This window comes from Pleurodeles waltl, chromosome 9, assembly GCF_031143425.1.
Source record: "Pleurodeles waltl isolate 20211129_DDA chromosome 9, aPleWal1.hap1.20221129, whole genome shotgun sequence".
In the NCBI taxonomy this organism is placed as follows: Eukaryota; Metazoa; Chordata; class Amphibia; order Caudata; family Salamandridae; genus Pleurodeles; species Pleurodeles waltl.
The window spans coordinates 752,956,517-752,979,386 of record NC_090448.1 but is presented as its reverse complement, the minus strand read 5'-3'; the positions used below and the strand labels follow the sequence as shown (position 1 = coordinate 752,979,386).

At 44.9% G+C, this 22,870-nt stretch overlaps 1 protein-coding gene across 1 annotated transcript in view; it reads left to right on the top strand.

Annotated features, from left to right (window-relative positions):
* The window catches only part of PPP1R14B (protein phosphatase 1 regulatory inhibitor subunit 14B), a 38,292-nt gene extending 21,103 nt beyond the window's left edge, over window positions 1–17,189 (top strand). Inside the window, exons 2-4 of the mRNA XM_069207905.1 lie at window positions 4,836–4,919; window positions 5,318–5,350; window positions 16,712–17,189. Coding sequence (XP_069064006.1) covers window positions 4,836–4,919; window positions 5,318–5,350; window positions 16,712–16,780 — 186 coding nt within the window. The 3' untranslated portion in view covers window positions 16,781–17,189. The remainder of the gene's footprint in view (window positions 1–4,835; window positions 4,920–5,317; window positions 5,351–16,711) is intronic.
* Window positions 17,190–22,870: the final 5,681 nt, after the last annotated feature.

The following is a 22,870-nucleotide window of genomic DNA, read 5'->3' as shown; positions in this document are numbered from 1 at the left end:
CTATAGAAAAAGAGTGCTGCACGCGATCAAGTTTCATTGCAGCTTGCTTCAGCCAACAGGTAACAGCCTGACCTGCTGAGGATGAAGAAGTAAAACCTCTATAACCGTATTGGACGAGATGGGCCGAATACAGCCCCCCTGACAGTACCATGCAGGCGGTCTCACCACGTTTTGCATTCTAAGAGCGTTTGTTCTGAAGTTTCTTGACTTCTGCTGTGACAGTTAATTTCTTGGAGCAAATTCAGCTAACTGGGCCGCAAGATCCTCATGAATTCTAAGAAACCCCCACATGGCACTTCCTTAATGTAGAGCTTGAGACAGCCTAAACTTAGTCTTACCTCTCGGTCAGGGGCTTGCCTCTCTCCTCTGTGTTCCTCTCCCGATGCAGTCTGTGTCCTCCTAGAAGAGCAAATTAATAAAGAAGTACTAGATTAATAGGTTCTTTATTTATGGATTCAGGCCAGAGGCTGGGAGCAAGGGCCTCAACTGTAGAAACTTTCTTCAAATTCAAAATTACCTTCCAAATAGGAGAACATTGGCCTGTTTTCTTATCAGGCATTGATGGTGAGGTTGGCCTGGTAGAAAGTGGTTATCGTATTTTGTAAATTCAATCCAGGATGTGTTCTCGACAACATGGAAAAACAGTAGGTTTTAGTGGAGTGAAAGGAAATTAGTTTAGGAATAATGTAGGCCATACCATAACACAGTGTGGTAACTGTGTACCGCTGATATGATCTGTAGATCATGTGTTTGCATCACAGTCAAGCTAATTAAGCCTTCCAATGATGGTAAATGCGGTACGAATAAATTATATAGTAGTATCACCTTTTCCGTACAGAGCTTAGAAGTACAGTGGTGGCTGGTGATCCTGAAATTGGTTGGGCATAATACTTGCCACTGGTTCAGTTTATTGTTTTCAAAATTTGCCTTGGGTGCCCTCGCACACAAATGCACATTTGCGCTCACTCACACTATCACAATGACTGGCCCTCACTCACATTTACTGGTGTTCAGGGGCTTTGCTTTGATCTACTGGGGTACAGGTGATATGCTTTAATAATGCAGCAGGTGCAGCTGCTCCAGGGCCTCTTTATCAATTGTGCAGAGGGTGCAGTTGCACCAGGGCAGACACCCCTGACTCACTCCCACTCTTTCTCTCTCACAGTCTTCCCCTCACTCACTCTCAAACTGCTTTACTCCCTTCCTTGCATTCCCTTATTCATACTCCACTCTCACGCATTTGGTTCTCACTCTTTCACTCTCATTGACCCTCCGACACATTAAACTAGCACAAACTCTCACTCAATTGCATTCTGTGAATCACTCACAATCACACTTTCACTCGCAAATACACAAAACAACATTTTTTTTTTTTACTTACCCTTCTTTCTTTGCTGGCATCTCGGGTGCTATGGCAGCGGCAGAACAGGAACCTAGCACTGAGCATTAGAACCAGCAAGCCATGATGCCTAACACAGAGCCAGACTGAGCAGCAGGGCCAGGTTCAGAGGAAAACTTACCTTGAGCCCTCTCCCAGCTTCTTGATCACAGCACTGTCAAAAGCTGGGACAGGTCTAGTGGCCCTGCACTCCGCGTGGCTCCTCATTGGCATCACGGATGCACTGATGTGTGCCCTGACAGAGCCCAGTTTTAGCAGATGCACTGTGCTGCCTGGGGAAGCGCAGCATTTTGGCTAAATAAAAAGGATTGTACCTGTAGTAGGGGATATAGTTCAACTACGCCCTTCATGTTGGCAATCCAAATGTCAATCTACAGAGAGCTGTGTTTTAAACCAGTGGTTCCCAACCTTTTGACTTCTGTGGACCCCCATTTTATCAAAATTGGAGCCCGGGGACCCCCACTGAATCATTATTGGAACACGGGGACCCCCGAGGAGTCATTACTGATAGCTGGGACCTAATATTATTAAATGTTTTAAGCAGCTGCGGACCCCCAGGGGTCCCCGGCCCACAGGTTGGGAACCACTGTTTTAAACAAATCTATAGGCGGAGCGTTGCTCGGCTGCCTCCCCCTCCTCTTCCTGTCATCGGGAGCCTGGTGGCGAGGCTGAGAGGGCGGCAGAGTTCATGTAAACACCAAAGACGGACATGCATTAACACCTTGGGCTCACAGGCTGTGGGACTATGCCCTGGAACACCTGAAGCGGGGCCGTTCCTGCAGAAACGCGGACTGCGGTACAGAGCGCTATATAATAAAACAGTGTTGTCCAACCTTTTTATCTCCGCGGACCGGTAAATGTTTGATAATTTTTCCGTGGCCCGCTTGTCCCATTGTGTGACAAGCGGGCCACGGAAAAATTATCGAACATTTACCGCCCGCCACAGTGGGGCGGCCCGGTGCCGATTGATCCACGGACCGGCACCGGTCCGCGGCCCGGGGGTTGGGGAACACTGTAATAAAACACATCTATTTTCAGCAGGGAAGGGAGTTTGAAACTCCTCCTACACTCCAGACAGCTTAAGTTTCAGGCAAGGGACAAAGACCCACATATAGTGTCCATAATGAACACCCGTCAGTCTGCACACAGTCCTAATTTCACACATCCTACATCCATTTTTAGGGGAGGGCACAGAGAAAACGGTGTCCCTGACTCCCTGCAGCAGTGGCCAGTTGCCCCAAACTCTTGCATGAGCGAGAAATAGCCGATGCGTGTCACAGTATTGCGTTCAGTAATATCGACCTGCACATAAATCAACTCAACTGTACCGACTACCAACATATCATGAAGGTAAGCATATACGGAATCACCATTCGATACTCCACAGCTGTGTACCCTGCTATTACTGAGTGGATGTAAGTGCAGGTCGATATGGAAACGTCAGTATTGAATGCCTGGCTCTAGGAAGGGGGTGGTAATGGGGTGTGGGGGGGGCTGTGGCATCCAAGTAACAACAGTGGCCCTAACCCCTGCCCCCTGAAGACAGCTGATCATTGATGATCACTCATTGGGGAAAAAAGGGGGAGGGCAAGGATGGGGGTTCATATTTTTCAAGCACATCATAAAAACCTATATTACTGGGATTTTCAATACTGGATGCTACAGTTAGACTGAGCGTGGAGTAACATAACAAAGATCCCCGCGTACACTACTTGTGAGGCAGTGGTCAGTGGTACATCATGCTAACCTAGCATCTGCCTTCAGACAGATCGCCTGTTCATATCCGGGAACCAGCTCAAAAAAACCTCATCAGAGATTAGCAGATTGCCTCGTGAGGCTGAAAATATTGTTCGGGTAGAGATGCGTCTGCACGCTAGGCGACTGCCTCTGTTCCCGCACTTTCAAGAAACACTTGTGTATGCGCAGCCTCACACTTTCGGTGACCCAGTTTGAACCTTCTCTGCCAAACGCGCATGACACACAAACACTTTCCAAATAAGCCACGCAGTATTCACACCCTCCCAGCCCCTCCACACATCAGTTCTAATTGTAAAACATCCTATTACTTCCCCGATTTCACCTCCGCTTTGCCTAGGGGCAGCGCGGAAAAAAGTTGTACGTGCTTCTCGCGGACATCTACACTACGTAAAAAGGGCAAACTTCCCCCCATCTCCTCCCAAGGGAAACTTTCACGACTCGTCGAGGGTCTGAAGGTATATCAATTCTGTTACAGTTCAGTACAGAGTGCATTTTCATGCCCTTGGTGACCTTGGGCATTGCTGCGCTTTTCTAAACCTTGTGGGAAGTGGCTAATCCTGGGTGGAACACAAGCATTTGTATTTTACTTGCACATTTGCATGCTATACAGAGAAGAAACACCATGTTACCTTTCTGGTATGTTTGCAGTGGATGCAGGAGTGCACCAACAAACCTGAACTCTTCTACTTGCGCCTAAAACATGTTTTTTTATTTTATAGCACAGGTTATAGTTGAAGCAAAAAATTATCTCGGACATACGTTTAAAGTCAAAAGAAATAAAAACAAGTGGGCTTTTAAACGTAGCACTGGTTTACGTAGAAGTCCCTCTCCCCCACGGGTCTTTAAAATGATGGATCAGCATTCTGGAGGTCCGTTTACTATTTGATAAAACGTGCTTAATACACCTCTGGACAATGCAGTGACCATTTTGGAGGGAGGTAGATGAAGTTATCTAAAATAGCTGCCACGTTGCTGTTGGTTCCTTTGTATTTCTTTAATTGTGGCTACTGTAATGCACAGGGATTTCTGTTTCATGGATGCATACATAGTTCATTAGCCAAGCCCACCAATAGTAACCCAAGCTACAAAGACCAATTAAAAACCACCCTGAAATCTTCTCTCTGATCAGCGGAGTGCTTGTAAAGTTCTTCTTGATATCTTGTGAAAAACTGCAGCTTTCTCAAACAGAGCAAATAATGCAGAAACGTCTACCCACGTTTGAGATTCTAGAGTGGTTGGCAAACAGTATGACCCATCAGAAGAAATTACAGGGACCGTGTGTCTCATGCAGAACTTTTATCATGCCTCGAAGCACATCTATGTACTGAGATGTACCTACCGGTTTAATAACCAATAAGGAGCATTTTAGCAATTGGAGTTGCTCCCTAAAACACGTTTGGACCCAGGAGAGCACCTTACACAGCTGGTAGGAGTCCAATGCCAGTAAATCGACACAAACCTTTAAGTGTTCATTTCTGGAGTTCTCAGGATGGACCCAACCCATACACAACAGAACCCATAGCATACAAATCCCTGGGCTAGTTTTAGATCCACTGGAGCTAGTTACATGATTGAATGGGTAAAAGTGGTCTGAGCAAACAGGTTGATACACAGAAGAATTCACTAGACCCTCATGTGGACCTTGCAAGCCATTAACGGTTTCCTTTCTGACTTGCAGGAGGAAGAGATACCGGAGCTGGAAATCGATGTGGACGAGCTCCTAGACATGGAGCATGATGAGGACAGGAGCTCACGAGTCAAAGTGAGTAGAGCCTGTGACTGGTGTTGAGTGGAGACTGCAAGAGATGTGGTGAGTGAGGACAGTGAGTGGAGACACGTGCATGGCCAATGGAGCTCATTAGTAAGGTGCATGGAAGGTCGCAATGGAGGTGGGTGTAGAGCCTATGAGTGGGGACTTAGAGTCTGAGAGGCTTCGTGAGTGGCAGTCACGAGGTAAGCGTCAAGGTGAGTGAGTAAAGGGCAGAAGAGTGTGGTGCCTGGAGTCCATGAAGGGGTGAGTTGTGGCGGCGAGGATCAGTTAGTGGAGGCTGCAAGCAGAGTTGAGTGAAGCCAACCGTGATCCTAGTACTTGCAGACGATGATTAGTTTCCTATATTGAAAGCGGGCGGATATGTAACAATTTTATTTTCTTATTTGCAGGAGCTCTTGGTGGAGTGCTTTAAACCCACTGAGGTAAGTGCATTTGCTTCTTTGCGTTATAGGGGAGAAGCCAGAGATGTGTCAATTCAGGGATGACTCAAGGGCAGTGGTGTCTCAGCAGACCCCTCTGTGGGGACACACACTAAAAAGTAAAGTGTGGGTGCGCCGGGCTGATTTAGTAAGGGGCAAGTAGTGTAAACTTTCGGGTGCTCTAGCAGAGCTCTGTGGGGCCGCATTTCGTGGGGGCTCTGCAGGAATGACTGGCGTAACCCATGCATCACTATGCAGGTCACTGACCGAGAGTATAATATGGTGCTTTGGCAGACCTGTGTGTGAGAACCAAGTCACAGAATAGTAGAAGATGCTTTACCAGTTGAAGGGGATTAGCAGAGCTGTGTGCTGTTTTGCAGCCTACCTCTCGTGCCTGTGTGGCCTGCAATGGCAGCTGCCACCAGCTCTTCCCACCCCCTTGTGGTGGAGCAGACCCAGGGGGCGGGTGTGGCAGGGCAACGGTTGCCATGGCTTCCTCCGCCGCTGTTAGCACCAGGCATTCCTCTCCCCGCCCCTTCCTTTATTCATCACCTCCCTTCTTGGAACTGGGTTATTACGGCTTCTCTAATAATTAGGTGGAATCTTGACATACAATGTTTAGAAGGGTTCTGGGGTAGCACAGGGAATCCGATCTTTCAAAACAGGGTTCTTTACTTCGCCACTCTAGAAAGTCAGCCCACCGAACCTTTTATGTAGCAAACAGTACTGACAGCCTTTACATCCTGTAGTAAAGGAGCGTGCAGCAGGCAAGTAAATGTGTAAGCGTATACTGTTACAAGTTTAGGTCTGGCATCAGCCATTGCCTTATCATTTTACTAAAATGATATGTAAGATACACTTTCGGCCTGCAATTTTCATCCATTGTGCCATTCAGTTTTCTTCCGCCTACATCAGCTTACAGCCTGGGGGTAGTTGATCAACCCACTTCGGCCACTGGCTAACTTCACTGCCAGTGAATGAATTTCAAGATTTTCATTTAGCCACAGGTTTATGTGTGTGGTGTTTCTTGTTCTTTTTTTTTTTTTAAAAGCTTGACGAGAGTTCTTGATCTTCCTGAAAAATGAAATATTGCAAAAACCATGGCAAAGCAATCACTGGGAAAGCCAAACGTTGCCAGTGCTTATGTTTAAAAGCACCCAAACCACGCTAGCAGGTGGAACTTTACTTTTTAATACATATACATATATTTAAGCTCGTTTATTTTTCTTCGAGAGGAGCATCTTAGCCCAGCCCCACAGACAATAGTAACTAATAGTACATGATGCTTTCCACCCAGAGGCTTAACAGTTGTAACTGGTTATGCCTGGAGTAGGCCATGATTACTCGTGCCCTCTAATTCTAGTAGCCTTGCAAAGCTCTTACAATTATTTAGTTTACTGATTTTTAAACAGAATACGCAGAGTTTGGGTTTACTCTGGCCGATGGCTTTCATAGCATGGAGCTACAGCAGAATTCAGATGAAAAATGGATCTTTGACACTTCCGATGACGTTAGGAATACAAGTTGGAAGCACGTGGTGGGGCTAGCTGTGTTAAGATGACAAACGGGACTGCGGTACCACAGTTTACTTTGATGCCTTATGCTCTGGGCGTACAGGTCGTTGCTAGGACTGGTTTCATATCCAAGAGCTCGTGGCTAAACCTAGAAATCCTGCAGTCTGGTGAGACCAGGTTTCAGGTGACAGGATGACATCCCACTTGTTCACTTGCCATCTTCCCAATGCCAAATTTGCACTTATCTCTATAAATGTAACCGCACGGTTTTGAAATCCAAATGACTCCTGGCAGCCAATTCAAAAGTTCATTTAAAATCAAAAACTTTCTTTTGAAATCCTAAAAATTATATGCAATTTTTCAAATTGAAATTTATTTTGACATCTAAAAAATTATATTCAGATTTTTCCAGTTGATATTTAGAAATAATCTGTATGTATTTTTTTATAATTCAAGAAAGTTTGGGATTTTAATTGGACCTTTGCAAAATCTATCTGGAGTAATTTGGATTTCAGAAACTGCAGTAAATATTATGTAGTCAAATACAAATTTACTATTAGGGAAGTGTGTTAGCGGGAGGTGGGGCGTTACCGTTATTTCCCTAGCACTGCAGTGACTCTTGTTATTTATATTTTTATATATATATATATATGTTCGATGGCATGTGTAGCTGCGGATACACATGCACATGCTTTGCACATCCCACCATCTAGTGTTGGGCTCGGAGTGTTACAAGTTGTTTTTCTTCAAAGAAGTCTTTCGAGTCACGAGATCGAGGGACTCCTCCCCTTTCGGCTCCATTGCGCATGGGCGTCAACTCCATCTTAGATTGGTTTTTTTCTGCCATCGGGTTCGGACGTGTTCCTTTTTGCTCCGTGTTTCGGTTCGGAAAGTTAGTTAGAATCTCGGAAAATTCGACGGTATTGTTTGCATACGGTATTGGGTTAGTTACTACAGATCGACATCGACTTTTGAAGAGCTCCGGTGGCCCTTCGGGGTTTTTTCGATCCCCCGTCGGGGCCTGGTCGGCTCGGCCACATGTCTCTTCAAGGCTGATGGAACGGACCCCATTCCGCTTCTGCCCGAAATGTCACAACAAGTATCCGTATACAGATCAGCACTTGGTCTGTAACTTGTGTCTGTCTCCAGAACACAAAGAAGATACTTGTGAAGCCCGTCGAGCGTTTCGATCGAAGAAGACATTAAGAGATCGAAGAGCGAGAAGACTGCAAAAACAGGACAAAGACATTTGGAGGAGGAAGAAGAAACCTTCTCCATCCAGGAGTCGGACTCGGATGAGCTCGAGCCCGAAGAAACGCCTAAAACCGTGAGTAAGACGTCGAAACATAAAACTCATGAGAAGACCACAAAAGCCCAGGGGACGCCACCGCCAACAGGCCATGGCTTAACCTGAAAAATAGGTGACCGATCATCGGCACCGAAAAAGGGCACGCTTGTGTCGAAGTCATCCGACTCCGGTCGAGATACCGGCACACAGCAATCTCGAGCCCGAGACAGCGGCTCCGAGCAAGTTCGGCACCGAGACAGCGGCACTGAAATGGGTCGGCACCGAGAGACCACGACGCCGAAAATAAAGAAAGTGTCGTCGGAGCCGAAAAAGGCTACCGAAAAGGTTTCCATTCCAAAACATCCAGTCTCGGAACCGAAATCAGGTTCCTACACAGAGGAACAGGGATTGTCCTCCCAAATGCAAGGACATAAGTTCGGACAAGAACTAGAATCAATATAGCCAGACTACACTCAAAGGATGCTCCACATTCAAAAGGACACAGGGAAGATAAGCACTCTTCCCCCAATTAAAATGAAAAGAAGACTTGCCTTTCAAGAAAAGGACAAGCAGCCACAGGCAAAGGTGGCAAGACAGACAACTCCGCCACCATCTCCACCACCATCAATGCACACATCACCGGTAGTCACTCCACCACTGATGCAATCCCCAACTCATACTGCAATGAGTCAGGATGATCCCAACGCATGGGACCTTTATGATGCGCCAGTATCGGATAACAGCCCAGACTGTTACCCAGCGAGACCGTCGCCACCTGAGGACAGTACATCCTACACGCAGGTGGTCTCAAGAACAGCGGCTTTTCATAATGTCACCTTGCATGCAGAACAGATTGAGAATGACTTTTTGTTTAATAAATACACTATCCTCCACTCATAGCCAATACCAGAGTTTACCTATTCTACCTGGAATGCTAAAACACTCAAAACAGGTGTTTCAGGAGCCTGTGAAGGGCTGGGCCATAACTCCCAAGGGTAGAGAAAAAGTACAAGCCACCGCCTACAGACCCTGTGTATATCACACAGCAATTAACACCAGACTCTGTGGTAGTAGGGGCAGCTCGCAAGAGAGCAAACTCTCACACCTCAGGAGACGCACCACCTCCAGACAAGGAGAGTCGCAAATTCAACGCTGCAGGAAAAAGGGTTGCAGCACAAGCAGCAAACCAGTGGCGCATTGCCAATTCACAAGCACTTCTGGCAAGATATGATAGGGCTCATTGGGACGAAATGCACCATTTCATAGAACACCTACCCAAAGAGTTCCAAAAAACGGCACAACAAGTGGTGGAGGAAGGACAAAGTATCTCAAATAATCAGATACGGTCAGCAATGGATGCAGCAGATACAGCTGCAAGGACAGTAAATACTGCAGTAACAATAAGGAGACACGCATGGTTGCGTACGTCAGGATTCAAGCCGGAAATACAGCAAGCCGTGCTGAATATGCCTTTTAATGGACAGCAGTTGTTTGGGCCGGAGGTGGACACTGCTATCGAAAAACTAAAAAAAGACACTGATACGGCCAAAGCCATGGGCGCACTCTACTCCCCACAGAGCAGAGGCACATTTCGCAAAACACAGTTTAGAGGGGAATTTCGAGGACAAGCTACAGAACCCACAACCTCACAACCAAGGCCCACTTATCAAAGTCAGTATCAACGGGGAACTTTTCGGGGGCAATATAGAGGAGGACAATTCCAAAAGAGTAGAGGGAAGTTCCAAAGCCCCAAAACTCCTCAAAACAAGCAGTGACTTCCAAGTCACAAATCCCCAACACATATCACCAATGGGGGGGAGACTAAGCAATTTTTACAAACATTGGGAGGAGATAAGAACAGACACTTGGGTACTGGCAATTATCCAGCATGGTTATTGCATAGAATTTCTCAGATTCCCTCCAAACGTTCCACCGAAAACACAAAATATGTCAAAACAACACATGGATCTTCTAGGACTAGAGGTCCAGGCATTGCTACAAAAAAGAGCAATAGAATTAGTACCAATTCAACAGAAAGGAACAGGAGTTTACTCTCTGTACTTTCTCATACCCAAAAAGGACAAAACACTGAGACCTATATTAGATCTCAGAACATTAAATACCTAAATCAAATCAGACCACTTTCACATGGTGACATTACAAGACGTAATCCCACTGCTCAAACAACATGACTACATGACAACACTAGATCTAAAGGATGCATATTTCCATATACCAATACATCCTTCACACAGAAAGTACCTAAGATTTGTATTCCAAGGGGTACATTACCAATTCAAGGTGTTGCCATTCGGAATAACGACTGCGCCAAGAGTTTTTACAAAATGCCTGGCAGTAGTAGCTGCGCATATCAGAAGGCAGCAAATACATGTGTTCCCGTACCTAGATGATTGGTAAATCAAAACCAACACACTAGAAAGGTGTTCACAACTCACAAAGTACGTCATAGAAACCCTACACAAACTAGGTTTCTCAATCAATTACACAAAGTCACACCTTCAGCCGTGTCAAACACAGCAATACTTAGGGGCAACAATCGACACAGCAAAAGCGATTGCCACTCCAAGTCCACAAAGAGTACAAGCATTTCACAATGTAATACAGGTCATGTACCCAAACCAAAGAATACAAGTCAAAATAGTAATCAAACTCCTAGGCATGATGTCCTCATGCATAGCCATTGTCCCAAACACAAGATTGCACATGCGGTCCTTACAACAGTGCCTAGCATCTCAATGGTCACAAGCACAGGGTCAACTTCTAGATCTAGTGTTGATAGACCGCCAAACATACACCTCGCTTCAATGGTGGAACAATATAAATTTAAACCAGGGGCGGCCTTTTCAAAACCCAGTGCCTCAATACGTAATAACTACAGATGCCTCCATGATAGGGTGGGGAGCACACCTCAATCAACACAGCATTCAGGGGCAAAAACAGTTTCACATAAATCACTTAGAACTATGGGCAGTATTTCTAGCGTTAAAAGCATTTCAACCAATAATAAGCCACAAACACATTCTTGTCAAAACAGACAACATGACAACGATGTATTACCTAAACAAACAGGGAGGAACACACTCAACACAGTTGTGTCTCCTAACACAGAAAATATGGCATTGGGCGATACACAACCACATTCGCCTAATAGCACAGTTCATTCCAGAGATTCAGAATCAGTTAGCAGACAATCTCTCTCGGGATCACCAACAGATCCACGAATGGGAGATTCACCCCCAAGTACTACACACTTACTTCCAAAATTGGGGAACACCACGAATAGACCTGTTTGCAACAAAAGAAAACACAAAATGCCAAAACTTCGCATCCAGGTACCCACAAGATCAGTCTCTGGGCAATGCGTTATGGATGAGTTGGTCAGGGATATTTGCATACGCTTTTCCTCCTCTCCCACTCCTTCCATATCTAGTAAACAAGTTGAGTCAAAACAAACTTAAACTCGTACTCATAGCACCAACCTGGGCAAGACAACCTTGGTACACAACACTACTAGACCTCTCAGTAGTGCCTCATATCAAACTACCAAACAGACCAGATCTGTTAACTCAACACAATCAACAGATCAGACACCCCAATCCAGCATCGTTGAATCTAGCAATTTGGCTCCTGAAGTCTTAGAGTTCGGACACTTAAACCTTACACAGGAATGTATGGAAGTCATAAAACAAGCTAGAAAACCAACCACTAGACATTGCTATGCAAATAAGTGGAAAAGGTTTGTTTATTATTGACCATAATAATCAAATTCAACCCTTACACGCATCTGCTAAAGACATCGAAAGCTACTTACTACATTTGCAAAAGTCAAAACTAGCTTTTTCATCCATTAAGATACATCTTACCGCAATTTCAGCTTACCTGCAAATTACCCACTCAACTTCACTATTTAGGATACCAGTCATAAAAGCCTTTATGGAAGGACTAAAAAGAATTATACCACCAAGAACACCACCAGTTCCTTCATGGAACCTCAACATTGTCTTAACACGACTCATGGGCCCACCTTGTGAGCCCATGCACTCATGTGAAATGCAATATTAAACATGGAAAGTTGCATTTCTAATTGCCATCACATCTCTAAGAAGAGTCAGTGAAATCCAAGCATTTACTATACAAGAACCATTTATTCAAATACACAAGCATAAAGTAGTTCTACGAACAAATCCAAAATTTTTACCAAAAGTCATATCACCGTTCCACTTGAATCAAACAGTAGAACTACCAGTGTTCTTCCCAGAGCCAGATTCTGTAGCTGAAAGAGCACTATATACATTAGACATCAAAAGAGCGTTAATGTACTACATTGACAGAACCAAACAAATTTGGAAAACAAAACAGTTATTTGTTGCATTCCAAAAACCTCATTCAGGAAATCCAATTTCCAAACAAGGCATTGCTAGATGGATAGTTAAATGCATTCAAACCTGTTATCTCAAAGCAAAGAGACAACTGCCTATTACACCAAAGGCACACTCAACTAGAAAGAAGGGTGCTACTATGGCCTTTCTAGGAAACATTCCAATGACTGAGATATGTAAGGCAGCCACATGGTCTACGCCTCATACGTTTACCAAGCACTACTGCGTGGATGTGTTAACAGCACAACAAGCCGCAGTAGGACAAGCAGTACTACGAACTTTGTTTCAAACACCTTCAACTCCTACAGGCTGAACCACCGCTTTTGGGGAGTTAACTGCTTACTAGTCTATGCAAAGCATGTGTATCTGCAGCTACACATGCCATCGAACGGAAAATGTCACTTACCCAGTGTACATCTGTTCGTGGCATGAGACGCTGCAGATTCACATGCGCCCGCCCGCCTCCCCGGGAGCCTGTAGCCGTTTGAATTTGATCTTAAACATTTGTAAATTTGTAAATATATCGCTTTAAACAACAGTATGTACATAAATATTTACTCCATTGCATGGGCACTATTACTATAATACACAACTCCTACCTCACCCTCTGCGGGGAAAACAATCTAAGATGGAGTCGACGCCCATGCGCAATGGAGCCGAAAGGGGAGGAGTCCCTCGATCTCGTGACTCGAAAGACTTCTTTGAAGAAAAACAACTTGTAACACTCCGAGCCCAACACTAGATGGCGGGATGTGCAAACCAGGTGAATCTGCAGCGTCTCATGCCACGAACAGATGTACACTGGGTAAGTGACATTTTCCATATATATATGCTACATCTTTTTTGGAAGCACAATTGAAATGGGCATTGATATGAAAAATGTTCACTTGTGCCATTTGAAAATTGCTCTCGCTACAGTAGTACACCCTAGGTGTAAACTAGTTAGTCTGCAGCACTTCTGTTAACTTACTTAGCGGCTCACTCTCTAGTTGTGTTGCTGATGAAGCATGAGCAGGGATGCAGAAGGAGGTTGTAGCACCTCGGAGTTCTTTAGCTTAAAGGTGGGGATTACAATTCTGTTAACTCCAGCACCAGGATTCCATACAGTAAGGAGAAAACCACAACAGGTTCACACTTCAGATAGGCTACAATAGTAAACTCAGGGGTAATACTTCCAATGGTAACTGGTTTCCTGGACGTTTTGCCACCTTTTGGGGAGGGGGCAGATTTCATATAGAACAAGCAATGTGAGAACCAATATGTCTTGCATTTGATCTCACATTTTGGCTTTGCCATTGTTTGTGAATGGTTCTTGTAAAACCGTGCATGGGGATTACTTTGGCTGAACCTGTGCCCCATGTCCTAGGCTGTGGTAGGCAGAACGAAAATGTGACCGACACACTGCCTGCACAATGAATGAACAGTGGGCTGAAAGTCCATATGCGAATATTATGTATTTATTTTATATATATATATATATATATATATATATATATATATATATATATAAAATTACAATCTAAAAGTCTTGGCTAATGCCAGGCTTTCTTTAGCCATTTGCTGGAATGTACGTTGGCACATTCCAGTGCTGTGTGGCGCTCCATTTTGCTTAACAAATTATATTTTGACTGTATTGTGATACTGCATGTGCAGAGAGCCTATGCCATACCGAATATCAGTTTAGTTTTCTTGATTACTGACAAGTTAGTTGGGTTGTAGTGATGATAGAGCATGTTTAAAATGGGAAATAGTTCTGCTGATTATCTTTTCCAGATTTAAGTACCGGAGTATCAGCAGAATAGTCTACTTCACTTGCTGACATTAACTGTGCTTAATTGTGGTGGAATAAGCAGGTTTGAGATGACCAGTTTGGCACCACCAGTTACCTTATCCAACAGCTTAGGCCTTGGCTGACCCACATTGGCTTGATAGCATTTCAAATTAAATTCAGCTTCTGGTTCACCTTATGTGCTAGACTTGTGAAGTATGCCACGATGTGACATGTTTTAAACTAAAGATAGGTCTGTAGCCCGTGATTTTGGATTTCACTCTGAACATAGAGCTGTGGCACAAAAGCTGGTTTCTGGTGACGAATAGGACCGCAGTATCCTTGTTTAACTGACTTTTGCGGTTTGGACTTCAGATATATTGTGGAATTGTGAGATCAGAAGAATGATGACCTGCAACCCCAGTTTACTTTTCTTGAAGGCCTCAGCCATTGATATTCTGCAGTGGAGCAAAAGAAGGACTTCGGAAATGAACGAAACTAATACACAATTCAGGAAACTGTCCATGTTATTCACAAACCAATGAAAGGATTACACATGTGCAAAAAGGTTAGCTGGAATACTCTGGAGTTCAGTAGTCGCTGTTGGGTAAAAAAAAAAAAAAAGAAGATCCCGATTAGAACCAGGTAATATCCAGATCACTTCGCACACCACACTCGCAAGCCTTGTGTCTAACACACGCGTGTGATGTAACTCCCTACCCTCGTTCACCTCATGCAGTGCCACTTCCGCCTTCTGATTGTGTATCTCAGAAGGCTCCAACACATGCTTTCAGTGGCAGCATAATTAATAGTGTGTTAGCAGCAAGCCTTGTGATAACGCCTTGTAGCTGTTGATTTGCAAAAGGCCTTAAAAGCAAGGCCTTCCAGCCCTCGGTTCACTCAGTGGCCTCCCTCTAGAAACGGGCCACACTTATTTTAACCCCCCCTGGAATGAATAAGCACGGTCCCATCACCCATGCCAAGCTTGGCAGAGTAAGGGCTATGCAGTGGGCAGCAGCACCAGGCACCTGCTCTCTGGCTGCAGAACAGCTCACTCTGGAAAATTCCATTCTCCACATACACTCAAGCTCCTGCAAATGCCACCACCCAGAAGCAGCAGTCCCCGTCAATCACCCCGAAGCACAACCCTTACCTCATCCTTCCCCTGTCATACAGAGACCGTGTTTGTCTTCCTCCAAGGCCTCTAAAGCTCGGCTCAGCCTGGGCGCCGGAGACCCTTGCATATGCCGCACCGATTCTCCACCCTGCAGTCAGTCTCACACATGTACAGATGGTAGCTCCACACGGTGCGCAGGACACAAAACACAGGCACCCACGTGTATTTTTAATTTGTAAGTAATCATGGTGTGCGTGGATCTTGTAGTCCAGGTGTTGTAAATCTCTGTACCATCTCTCACCAAGCGTAGCCAATATTTCAAGCAGTGGTGCTGGGACGCTGGCAGATAACATCTCCTCGATAATGCCTTAGGGGATATGTAACAGCGTTTCTTTTAAAACACAAAAAATGCAGCCCGATGAGAAACCTTTGCAGGGCCCCTTAATTGTTCCTTCCCTAGCTAAACTGTTTCAGGTTAGTCATGCAATTAATGCAGTATTTAATTGCATTGCATTGTGCTGTGCTGTTTTATGTCAGTATTTAACCTTAAATGATACGTCAGATGTGCTATTGGCGTGGTAAAACAGAGGTTTGAGATTGATTTTAATGTTCCATCAGTTAGGTTATTGTAAAAAGAAGTAAAACCATACAATAAGTTCATGACAATCTGCTAAAAAGAGGAACATTTTAGAGTTGGGAACCCAAAAACATAGAGCATAAGAAAAAAAGTCACTGTGTCAAGCCCAAAAGACTCATGCTCTGCCATGTTTCCCCATCCTTGGGGAATCACTTAAAGAGGGGATAATTGAACCCTTGCTTTGTTTCCCTCAGTAAGAGCAATGCAGCATCTACAAATCTTATGACCATACCGCCCTGAAAGCACATGATGTCATCTGAGACGAAAGAGAGAAACGCAACACCTCCTTTCCTTAAACTTAAATTCAGGGTGGTGGATGAAATCACAACAGTGTGTGCAAACCAGCTGGAATAGAATGGCAGTCTGTCAGCTATGTTAGCTTATAAAAACAAACATGGATGCGGCCATGTGATATGTTCTAGCAAAGGTAAGGTTGCATATGGCATACTGGACTATAACATCCCAGTTTATCTTAGTTGAAGCTGCGGTTCAGGAAAGATAGAATGAGAGTCCACATCCACCAATCTAATTAGGGTGCGTCCTCCGACAAGACTTTGCCATGTACAGATCAATAATGATTTGGGGTGGACTAATATCTGAGACGCCCCTTCGAAGTTTAACTCTTATCTTCTCGTTTCAGACCTTTGTGAAAGATCTGCTGGACAAGATCAGGGGTATGCAGAAACTCAGCACGCCACAAAAGAAGTGAGAAATCAACCCGGGGAAGAAGGACACGCCTGGGGTGGATTGCAGCCATAATGGAATAGATCTCTCGCCCAACATAATGTCTGAGAAGGTGTGCATTTCAGCGGATCCACCTTGCGTGGTGCTGGGCAGCAACGTGCAGCTCCTTCACAAAGCCTGCCAAAATCAAAGAGACAATTTTACTGATCCACAACCGGGTTAGTGTTTTGATAATGGCCTGGCATCCTGTCTGGAGGGGGTGGTCTGGAAACCTCCTCCCCCAGACCTCGTTTTTTCAACCAGGTTTTTCGCTCCATGTTTTTTTTATTTTATGGGGTGTTTTTTAGGAACTTTTTTAGCTAAGTTAAGGGTGCATTTTTTTTTTGTTATTCTATGGATTGAATTATTGTGAAATAAAACGTTTTTTAGAGGTGCTGCTGGCTACTGTTCATGGATGCAGCTGGTGTGTTTTAAAAATGATAAAAGTGAAAAAGAAAATGTTTTGGGGTTGGATAGGATGATCTTAGTGGTCCAACATCCCATTGAACTTCAGGGACCTTTCCTCACACCCTTCATGAAGTAAGCCCCATCACGATCCGAGGGGAAAGAAGATTGATGAGATCCGCAGATTAACTCTGGCCCACTTGGAGTGAGAGCTAGATTAAAAGTAAGCGCTTAATATCCTAAGTGTCATCAAGTGGCCAGCCAGGTTTTGGTGTGTGTAACTTATTATTCAAGTCGTAGTAACGTTACTGGCCACTAGCACAAAGGTTAGTCCTCCATATAGATCAGTGACTTCTAATGGTTATTCTGACCATGGTATTTGGCGCTATAACGCTTGGCATGACGTGCATCACTGACACCTACAGGATATTCATAAAAAGACATGCTCAGCATGTGTAGTCACTGAGCTATTTCTATTGTGTCAGTAGGGGTTTGTCATAGTGAGACCACAAGTGTCTTACTGAGATTTTCTGGCAATCGCAGCAATGGGCACAAATAAAAAGATGTTATGAGGGCACTCAGGTGGATGGGGTGTAAAAGGAGTACTGAGATTTCGGGGCTCTTGGGTGGGCTGTGACAGGGAGGACAATATTCTAAAAAGCATTTTTGAAGCTCATCTAACACATCTCTGCATTGGGGTATCGGTGTGTTGTGTGGAGGAGGTTCAGAAGCACTCGGCAAGTAGATTAATGAGTCCAGCACATGTCGTGGAAACAGCGACGCACATAAGTTAGAGACTTCAGTCCCATGCAAACAGTTCACAATTTTGAACGTCCGAGTAGCCAGGAGGTCGCAGTTGTAGTAAATTACTGAATTGGATTATGCACCTGCAGTTCAGGAGAGAGAGAGTGAGACCCGCTGGAAAAAAAACACATGCATGTCTGCGAGTAACATTTTTTTTTATTTATTTTATGTTGCCTTTTTTCTTATAGTGTGAAACTGACCCCAAAGACAAACTGAGCACTAGACGAAGGACATTTTTATGTTGACAAGAGTTGTGGGACGGGAATGCCGCCTTCGTGGTAAACTGGCAGGTAACCCTGCACGGAGTGCCCACCTGTACATGAAAGTGAGAGCCTGACCTTTTTTTGGGCATAGCGTCATGATCATCTAGTGCGCAGATGCCTAGGGTTATTCGTGGTAAATCAAGTTCCAGAACCTGTTTTGTGACCCGGAAGGGGTGCACAGCAGCCTTATGAGTACTCGCCACACCCTGCGAAGACTCTTTAAGCAGTAGTTGTAGAATACCACGTTTTCGGGAATTATTGTGACCAGATCTTTTTCTTTGCATAAAGGAGAGTGCAGTGCAGCCTACTGACCACTCTTGTAATAAATATCTGCTGCTACATCCACCCCAGATTCGTGACTTCATGTGTATGCAGTGACTTTGTGGCACATGTACGCTTGTAGGGCCGTGAATGTCAGTCTCAGTACTGGGACCCTTGGACTAGCATAGCACCAGACTGAGGGTGGGCACCGCTCCTCCAGACAGTGGAAATCCATTTACTGCATTCCTTATGCTGGAGTGTGGAAATCTAAACACTGAAGTGAAGAAAAATAGAGACTAGGTTACCCTAAAGAATTCATTTGGAAGTCTTGTTAGCTAAGGACTGCTGATTATTCCTTCCACAGCACTCCTGTATGGGTTGAAGGATGGAACTGCAATTTATGTTGTTCCTGTTAATAAAGTTTTCAGGCCAGACCCGCCTCTCTTCTGTCCCTCATTGCTGCTTCAGGAGTTCTGATAGCCAGATGTAGAGAGCTCAAACTTCATTGTGCCCTTGTTTCGGATATTCTTGCTTCGCACAAGCATCGTTGCTACCTCCTGTGAGTCATCAAGTTCTACACAGCCACAAATATCCTTTGAAAGGGAACCAGCCCAAACTGGTTCGAAAACCTTGGTCAGAGACTCAAAATCCCCTGTCTGCAACATGTGTCTAAAAGTGGTATTCAGCCCACCACACTGTTAGAGTTTCACGTTTTGCAGCAATAATATTTTCTGAATTCACTTGCAGTGTGGGATTCAGCCGTCTAGTTGGGTCCGTAAATGACTCTTTTAGTCCCTTTTCTCGTTTTTTTTTTTTTTTTTTTTTTGTGGGCATCATTAACCTTTTGGTGTTATGCAACTCTTGCATGATTTTAGACATATCACCATCTTCAGGTTTTTTTTCCCCCTCATTGGGTCTGGCAACAAAGCAGCGAGCTCCAGAGCTAAAAAAAAGGGAAATACAATATTTTGCTGAAACAGCCAAGGAATCACAAAACAAATTGCTGCCGTACGTCGGAGAAAATCACAAAGTCACTAAAATCCAAAAATCTTCAAAGTGTTTGTGAAGGGGTCTGAGATTGAGCAAAGGGGACGGGCCACACCCAATTTAGATTTTGCCCTAACTAAAACCACAAATTTGCCCAGGACAGCTGCGACATCTGCAACCTTTGTCTTCCATAGGCTCACAAATCTGGGGGATGTGCTGTATTTACTGAGTTCCAGCTGAAGACCTCCAGGCAAAGGCCTACGGAGATGGGGACACAAGGCAACTGTGCAATCTCTGCACAAACATGGGTCACTCAGAGATCTGGGCTTGACAAGGGTATCCCTTAAAAAACGGAACTGGTGCAGGGCAAAGCCTTTAGTGCTGAAGAAACCATAGAGGTCGAGCAAGAGACTACACAGAAGGGAACATTGGAGGCGGCCGAAATGAGAAGAGCAGGTAATATACCAATGGTGCACCACAGTTGTGCTAAAGTCTTCGTACACTTTAAGCATGGTAAGGCAGCCTCGGCACCGAAAGTTTTAGCGATCAAAGGGAAGCGAAAGCAAAAAAAAGCCCCACATGTTGAGAGCAAAAGGCAGCAGGAGGCCAGCTCTCAGAACAGGCCTCGAATCTCAAATGTGTCATGAGTGTGGGAGGGGCAGAGCCCTGTGAAAGGAGGTTTCAACACCAACTTCAAGCTTTGCCGTCTTTCCTTTTTAACAAAAGGCCCTCAATGTCCAAAGGAATCGAAGACGAAATGGATGTTCTGCTGAGGAAGAAGCAGTTTGACTCCTTGAAAACCTTATGAATCTCTCTCAAGCCATCGAGGGCAATGGTCAGTGAGAAAGACTGAGCTGGAGCATCCAATCAACCACAGGAGGAATTCGTAGGAAGAGGAATTCGAGGCGTTCCAATTTGTGCAGGAATCCTTCCAGAGAGGAGAAGGCTATGAAGTAGTCACTAGATTTACAAAAGATTCTCCTGTAGAAGGGGTCAGTTCTTATCCATCTAAACCTTCACCACCGGACGACACTGCAGTATAGAATGTCCTGATAAAAAGTGGCAGTCGACACTTGCGGGGTTTAACTGGAGAAGGAACAGACTGAATCATGCCTCCTTCTAGAAATGCTTCTGCCTTAACAGAAGAAAAAAACAATATCTACTCATGCTGCCCAGCGTCCTGGAGCCAGGATGGGAAACCTTCAGTGGCGATGCCAAGGGTGGAAAAAAAGTAGGTGCACTGCACATTCCTTTATAGGCATGGCTACATGGAAAATAAACCATGCACCAGCAGACCCCATCATGATAAGCAGAGCATGTGTGTGGACGTGGTGGGCCACAAGATGGTAAATAGCAGTGGCACACTGCCAACTCTAATGTGCTGAAAAGTAGGTATTACAATCAACAATGAGACCCATATGAGGACCTGATACAACAGTTCCTAAAGAAAATAGAAAGAGGGTGAAAACTGTAAAATAAAGGAAGACAAAAACATCGCCAAACATTTGCCTAAGGTCCTCACTCGACCCAAGAGACACAACCAGCAGGTAGCTGTGTGCAGACTCCCATATTTATACTTTTTGCCGCAAAACTGTGCAAACGCAGTTTTGCATCAAAAAGTATAGCGCCGGCTTGCGTCATTCCAAAGCACCAGCTGGGCGCCAAATGTATAGAATCTCGCAAGCCGGCACAAAGGTTTAGCTAACGTGTGGGGAAAATGACGTTAGCCGGGTGGGGTTGGCGGTATGGGGGGAAGGGGTTTTTGAACCAGACGTTAGGCTGGTTAGAGGCAAAAAAAAAATACCTCTAACCAGCCTAGTGTCATTTCTTGATGCAAAACCATCCATACCACATGACTCCTGTCTTAGAAAAGACAGAAGTCATGCCTACCACCCCAATGGCCATCACAGGTGACAAGGGTCTCCTGGGCATGGCCATTGCACCCAGTGCCATGTGAGAGGGCCCATTTTAGGGCCCCCACTGGCACTTTAAAAAACATTTTAAAATACTTATTTATACTTACCTGGGATGGGGTCCTGTCCATCCTCTGGTGTGGGTGTTCCTGGGGCTCGGGGTGGGCAACTGTGGGCTCTTTCCATGGCGTTTGACCATGGAAATGGGTCCACAGGTCCCATAACGCCTGCCATGACCCAGGCGTTAAATAATGACGCTAAGCAGGCTTAACGCCATTATTTAGACCCTCCTCCCTCCTGTGCACCATTTTTGCACCGGAGGATAAATAAGGCGCTAGGGCCTTAGTCATTTTTTGGATGGGAACACCTACCTTGCATCTCATTGACACAAGGTGGTTTCACGCATCCAAAAAATGACTAGCTCTAATATTTTGGCACTAGACGGATCTAGTGTCAAAATGTAAATATGAAGTTATGTTTGTGCTGAAATAGCATAAAAAAATGACACTAATTCAGCACAAACAGAGTATAAATACGAGCCTGGGAGTGTTAGGGTTTAAGCATGAAGTGGAAGCCTACATATTGTCTTCCACAGGGAGAGTCTCTTCTGCAACACAGTTGGTGACGGGTTACAGCAAATGAAGAAAGATAACCACACAACAAAGCTATGGGGACTTTTCAGTACAGAGGTCCTTTTTCAGTGGGTGTATTACATCAAGGAAGAGAACACCCACAAAGAGTGGTTCACATCCTTCCACATACCCCTCCATCACACCACCAAGTGATGCATCATCGCAGTAGTAGTGTACTTCCAAAACAAGAACTGGCTTTCAGCGGAGACAAAGAGTAAGAGGAACTACCTTGCGAGGGGCCTGCCCCCCTGCCCCTCCCCCCCCATATCATTTGACTTTCCAACAGGACTCGTCCTACACAAAACACCTGTAGGGAGCAGGATTGGACCAAGGAGTGGAATAACAAACTCCGACTAATGGATATTTAGCTTAATCCAACATACTTATTGATGATCAAATCATAACTAAAGACATACCGCAAAAAACAGCTGTGTCTATGGCAATAGGTTATCCACCTCTTACTAAAGACAGTAATAGAACAGGCACCCCCTGAGGGAAAGAATGAAGGAGTGTACTCCATTTATCCTCTTGTACCAAAACTGCATAAGACACTCCGACTCATACTAGACACAAGTGCACTGACCCGGTTTACAAAGATTCAAAATGACGGCTTTGCAAGAGGTTCTACCATGCTTGAAGAGGCAACTATGTAGAGACTGCAAACCTCAAGGGTGCCTACCTGCATGTACCAATGAACAGCAGACACATGACGTTCCCATGGTTTGTTGTAGGTAAGGTACATTACCAGCTTAGAGCTCTACCCTTTGGGGGAAAAACTCTTAGAGTGGCTTGTATCCCGAAGTGCCGTGCT